The sequence below is a fragment of the Diospyros lotus genome, chromosome 5 (genome assembly GCF_014633365.1).
Source record: "Diospyros lotus cultivar Yz01 chromosome 5, ASM1463336v1, whole genome shotgun sequence".
Classification (NCBI taxonomy): Eukaryota; Viridiplantae; Streptophyta; class Magnoliopsida; order Ericales; family Ebenaceae; genus Diospyros; species Diospyros lotus.
This window is the reverse complement of record NC_068342.1, coordinates 18,320,238-18,326,834: the sequence shown is the minus strand read 5'-3', so window position 1 is coordinate 18,326,834 and position 6,597 is coordinate 18,320,238. Positions and strand designations below refer to the sequence as shown.

The window sequence follows — 6,597 nt, the reverse complement described above, 5'->3', positions numbered from 1 at the left end:
GCAAACTATTTTGATTTAAGAATTTTTGTTTGTTCTGCATATGCACATGTTGATGATGGAAAGCTGGAGCCAAGATCTAGAAATGTGTTGTCCTTAATTATAAACCTAGCATGATGGGTTATACGTTGTGGGAACCAAAGGCATGTTGTGGGAACCAAAGGCATCTAAAGTCAGTTAGTAGAAATGTTATATTCGATGAAATTGTTATGTTTTGTGGTCTGTATCCCAAAGGTCCTTATGTCACAGACCAACACAAATTAGATTTTTAGGTGACGCTTGAGATTGGGGCAAGATCGACCTACATTAAGGCTCTCATCACAGTCTAATTCATATACTAATTCAAGCTCAAAATTGGATGTTGTTCATTTACAATATTCTATTGCAAAAGATAGACTCATGAGAAACATTAAATCTCCTCAAAGGTATACTGAGGCAGATCTTGTTGCTTATACTCTAAGTGTGCCTGAAGGTATTTATTACAGTAATGAACCTTCTTCTTATTCAGGAACAATTCATTGTGTTAATTTTGAGAAATGGATGATTGTCATGTAAGAAGAGATGGAATCCTTACACAAAAACTATATTTTGAATTTAGTGAAATTACCTAGAGGTAAGAAAGTTGTCCAATGCAAATAGGTATTTAAGAAAAAGAAAAAAAGGTACACCAAAAGTTGAAACAACAAGATATAAGGCAAGGCTAATTGAAAAAAGTTATAACCAGATTCCCAATGTTGATTTCACATATGTATTTTTCTCAGTTGTGAAGCATAGCTCAATTCGAGCATTACTTGGTACAGTGGTCATTCAAGATCTTGAGCTTGAGTAATTGGATGAGAAGACAATTCTTACATGAGGAACTTGGAGAGAATATCTATATGATGCAATCAGAGGGCTTTTTAGTTACTATGAAGAAAGATTATGGTTTAAAACAGTCACTCAAACAATAGTATAAAAGGTTTGATTCTTTTATGACCACTCATGAATTTAATCGAAGTAGTTATGATAGTTGTGTCTACTTTAAGAGGACTATTGGTGGATCATTTATAGATCTGCTCTTATGCTTTGATGACTTGTTGGTAGCTTCTAAAGGTAAGATGAGATTAGAAAGATGAAAGCTCAGCTCAACAAGAAATTTGAGATGAAGGATTTGGGAGCTAGATAGAAAATTCTTGGTATGCGAATCTCAAGAAATAGGGAGATAGGTAGGTTGTATTTAAGTCAGAAATGATATATTGAGAAAGTTTTTAATAGATTTAATATGTAGTCTACCAAATATGTTAGTACTTTATTAGTTACACATTTTAAACTTTCATCTACTTTGTCTCCTTACTCAGATAAGGAAATTGATTACATGTCCTGGGTTCCATCCTCTAGCATAGTGGAAACCTTGTGTATGTTATGGTTTGTACGTGTTTAGATTTGTCATATGCAATTAGTTTGGTTAGTAGATACATGCTTATTCCTAGTAAAGAGTATTGAAAGCAGTTGAATGGATTTTGAGATATTTACATGGTGCTATTGATAATTGTTTATAGTTTGGAAAAATAAGATATGGGTTTCATAGGTTTTGTAGATTTTGATTTTGGCATAGACCTTGATAAGACGAGATCTTTTATTGGATATATTTTCACTATTAGTGGTTGGTTTGTTAGTTGGAAGGCTGCCTTGTAATCTACCATTTTGTTGTCTACTATTGAGGCCGAGTATATGGCTATTATTGAGGATGTCAACGAAGTTATTTGGTTGAAAGGGTTCTTAGATAAAATTAGCAAAGATTTCAAGTCAATTCAGTGTACTGTGATAATTAAGATGTTATATTCCTTGCAAAAGATCAGATGTTTTACTAGAGGACAAAACATTGATGTGAGATATCACTTGATTCGTAATATTATTGCTCGTGATGATGTTATATTGAGAAAAATTAATAGTATTCATAATCCTGTTGGTATAATGACCAATCCACTTCCTATTGCAAACTTTCAGCATTGTTTGGGTTTGGTTGGTGTTCATTGTTGGGATTAGTTGTTTGTGGCTTTGTTGGAAGAGGGGAAGAGTAGTTGCTGATCAGGAGGTCTATTCTTTATTCAGAATCCATGTCAAGGTGGAGATTTGCTATTCGACAGGGGCATCCTGAATTCATTTGAGACGATTGAGGGCAGTTATGCCCCATTTCTACTTCCACTTCCACCATCTTATCCATGTTTGTATATATATATATATATATATATATATACTTACATGTATATTTGCAAGGTGAACTGCAGGAAAAAGAATTGTTCGTTGTGTATCCCAACTTCAACTTTGTAACCTCTATTTCTTGGTGAAATTTTTTTTTCCTTCTGGTTTTTACCCTAATTTAGGTTTTTCCATGTTAAAATTTTTGTGTTGATTCTATGTTGTATATGTATATTGTTGCTTGATGCGTTGAGGTTTTAACGTTAAAAATGTCACACTAATTGATCAAATAAATATGATTTTTATGGTTGAAATGGGTATCCTAGATTTCTAGCTAGAGGGTGATTTTCCATCTATGGTGGTAATTTCTTATCCCAAGACCGTTCAAATTCTAGAGCCTTATTATTGTCGCTCGCTCATTTGGAGTTGATAGTGCATGTGGCATTGGAAGATTCCTCTTTTGAATGAAATATTTGTGCCTAAAATACATGAATCTCAAATCCTGATAATTTCAATCAAGTAATAGCCACCTTGTGTGACGGCTACATTCAGTACTAATTAACAACAATCGTGCCTAAAATTAAGAAGTGACGATCAATTAGCATATCTATTGAACCAATCTCCATTGAACTGAACTAAATACAAAACGTCTATTTACTAGTACAAAAAATAAAAAATAAAATGATTATGTCAAAATATAGAATTCATATAATCAATTAGCTCACTTCCCCACCCCTGCCTAAACCTGGCCACCGGCCAAAGCGGCCGTGAAAAAATGAACATATTGAACAAAAAGAGATAGGGTGGAGGGAGGGCAAGTGTCTAAGGCACGTAGTCATCCTCAAGTGCTGGCTGAGTCCTCATCCCGGTCGCCGACGGCATTTTACTCCGTCCAATCCACATCGTCCCCAAGGCCTCGCTTATCTCAGACTCCCTCTCCATCTTCCCGATCTTCTTCCTCTTCACAAACTTGCACGTCGCCGCCGCAACTAGAAGCAGCACCACCAGCCCAAGAAACCCGGCTAGGAATGCCACCACCCACCATTTCAACAGCCTCTCCTCCGCCGTGCGCGGCGGCGACGGCGACGGCGACGGCGACGGCACCACTATGGCGAAATGGCCGTGGGCCCTGGCCACGCACCCGTTGGCCGCCGTCACGTTGCCGAGCTCGACCGTTTCGTCCGCGCCAAATCTGACACATTGCATAGTCAAATTTCGATCTTCCGGCGGAGAAATTCGAGGGAAATGGACCAGAATGGGGTTCCCCTTGACGGAGAAACCGAGACTACTTGTTCCTCTTTGGCTCAAATGGGTCCGATCGTAAACCACGAGGCCCAGAACGGGAGTGATCAACGTGAAGTTTGGGAGATTGTAGTAACGCGACGATAATTTGCCTAAGTTTTGAAACACTAGATCGAATCTCTTGGCGAAGGGCAATGGCAGAATGCCCGGCGGGATGTGGAAGGAGCTGGAATTGAATCCTCTTTCCCAGAAAGTCTTGGCTCTGACTCGAACGAAGGAAGCTCCCATGCCGGTGAAATTGGCTGGGAGAGAGACGACGTACTGAACGCCGGTTCGAGGCGTCGGAAACTTCTCCGAGGAATAGTTCTGGAGAAAATCATCTAACGAAGCAGAATCGCGGCCATTGTATTTCATCGTTGCGGCTTTTGCAAATCTGGAGAAACATATAGAGAGCATTACCAAGATGAATTTCCAGCTTCTGTTGGACTTCGACCCCATCAACGACGACAACCTCTCGAGCCTTTCATATGAAATCCATCAGGAGGATAATCCGCCCAATTAATCGTAACCCAGATGGAACTGGCAAAGCCCTGACGATATATTCAACCCCTGATGAAGAGAGAAGCCAAGCTTCGGAAGCCGGTGGGATTGCATCATTAATTCATCTGTTTCTGAATATATATATATAAATTGATATAATGAACAAGGAAGGACCCGCCGGAAGAAATATTTATATATAATATATATATTGGAATGAATGATTCAAATAGAGATGAATATGAAATTGTTGGATTTTGGCAGGAACTGGTTGGAAGATACGGTGAGCTGAGGGGGGTAGAGAGAAGATCAGAGTGGCAGCGAGAAAAGAAAAGAAACGAAACGAAGAGAAAGGGGGGGATGGCTTTTCATGAGTTGGCTTTATGTTGGATTGTACATTGTTAATTGTTTGTGGTCAGTCGGAGTGGTTGTACGAGGAGAGAGGGATTGGGGATGACAGGCGGGGGACAACTAGGCCAATAGAACCAGCCAGCCAGCCACAGCCAGCCCCATCAGGAGAGGAGAGAGATCAGATGTGCTTAATTTTAGGCAATTGGATGGATTTGGAATTCGAATGCTTGCCGTTACCCATCACCGAGATTGGGGCAAAATCAAAACCTTTCGAGCTTATATGTCATCGCTTCTTCTAGATAAGATTTAGGGAGGGGTAATTAATAAGCCAAATCTTTTATAAAATGATAACACTTGAACCTATACATAAAAGTATGTTATTTATACATTATTTATGTACACTTTAGACTATACAAAACACATAAATAACTTAAATATCCTCTCACTTCACTGCGTCTCACCATTTTGGATGAGAATATTTTAGACATTAGTACATCATTGTGTAGTCCAAAATGTACACAATAAAATACCAATAATATTTTTCATACATTAATCCTTCAACTTCACCGTGTATTTGATTCATGAATTTTATCAATTAGATACGCCTTGATCTTTATGAATTTTTAAACCTTACTAGTGGAAGGGACTACCATAACATCTTATCATCAATAGGTCAACTCTCAACAAACTGATATATATTGTATATTATTGCCTTATTAATAATATGGTGATTAACCTAGGTTAAATTGAAAATAAGTCATTTGTGTAATTATTTGGAAAAATAATGATTTGACTAAAGGTAGTGTGGTATTTTCGTTCCAAAGTTTGAACAAACACACCGAGGGAGAGAGTGTCACTCGGACGAATAGTATAGAGGAGTATTGTTTGGCCGGCCATTATTACTTGGTCCCATTGAAATTAGATTTATTTTGTTACCACTAATTTAATTTATTGGTATTATTAAATAGAGATAGAGGAGTATTAATTATTGTTTTAAAAATAATAATTAAATTCTACTAAAAATATATTATTTTTAATTTAAAAATATTTATTAATTAATAAATATTACAAAATAAAATACAATGCATTTATCATCAACTAACTAATGTGAATATCTTTAAAGGCTTAATGCATTTTTTAGTCTCTGGACTAATAAAAAAAATGATTTTAAGGATATCAACTAAATTGTGCTCACTATTCTTCTCTGGATAAAATAATTTTATACATTTTTAGTCCTTGACTTAACCGACATACTGAAACATTAACTTTGCCTCGTCACGCTGCCACATCACTAACACGTTACTCCTATTATTCTTATCAGTACTGCCACGTCACCACATATACATACACATACACACACCCAGCCATGGCTGCCGGCGGCCATAGGGAGCCTTTCTTCCCCCTTCTCCCTCTCTTTTCTTTCTGGACCGTTCTTGCCTCTGCACCCTACGTCGATTCAGCCATTTCCGGTCGCCTCTATGGCCTCTGTCGTCCTCATCGTCTCCTTGCCATTTGACTATTGGCCTCACTTCTTGTTTTCAAATCTGCAACTCGCGATTTTAGCCACCAACCGTTGATGCTTCTTGTCTCCGCCAATAGCCATCGTCGGCTAATCTGCTCCATGCACTGACTGCCCAATCTCCTCCTCATTGTTCTCTCTCTCTCTCTCTCTCTCTCTCTCTCTCTCTCTATCGCCACAACCAGCCACCGCAACCATCGACCGAGCTTCATCTCTTCCAAATCTGGGCGACTACTGACCAAGCTTTGTCTCCACCAAATCGGGTCTTCGACCAAACTAGCAAGTTCGACCAAACCCATACACAAACACACAAATCTCTCTTCTCTCTCTCTCTCTCTCTCTCTCTCTCTCTCTTACCCAGATCTATTCCCTGACTACTGGGGGTCGGGGAAACCTGGGCTTCCCGACCCCCAATGGTCGGGGAACGGCTAGGGGTTGAGGACCAAGGTTATGGAGTTCCCTGACCCCCAATAGCTGACGGCCATGGCGGCCAGCCTCCCGATCATTGGGTTCCCGATCCCAGCCACAGTTGGGTCGAGGAACCCAGCCTTTCCATGGCTGTGGTCAGGGAGCCCAACTATGGAGACGTTTTTTTTTTTTATAAAAATATGGACAACATGGATATTATGAGTAATGTGATAGTGACGTGTTAGTAACGTGGTAGCGCGACGAGACAAAGTAAACGTCGGTTAAGACATGGACTAAAAGTGTATAAAATTATTTTATCCAGGAATAAATAATGAGCACAATTTAATTGATATCTTTAAAGTCAT

The 6,597-nt window shown here is 38.9% G+C and overlaps 1 protein-coding gene across 1 annotated transcript; it reads right to left on the bottom strand.

Annotated features, from left to right (window-relative positions):
• Nucleotides 1–2,761: 2,761 nt before the first annotated feature.
• Nucleotides 2,762–4,501, bottom strand: LOC127802474 (uncharacterized). The gene has a single exon (XM_052338308.1). The coding sequence runs from the start codon at nt 3,913–3,915 to the stop codon at nt 2,998–3,000; it is 918 nt and encodes a 305-aa protein (XP_052194268.1). The 5' UTR covers nt 3,916–4,501; the 3' UTR covers nt 2,762–2,997.
• Between the last annotated feature and the right edge of the window lie 2,096 nt (nt 4,502–6,597).

Bases quoted from the DNA above. Each gene is read 5' to 3' on its own strand.
- LOC127802474 (XM_052338308.1), bottom strand. From the start codon at position 3,915: ATGGGGTCGAAGTCCAACAGAAGCTGGAAATTCATCTTGGTAATGCTC.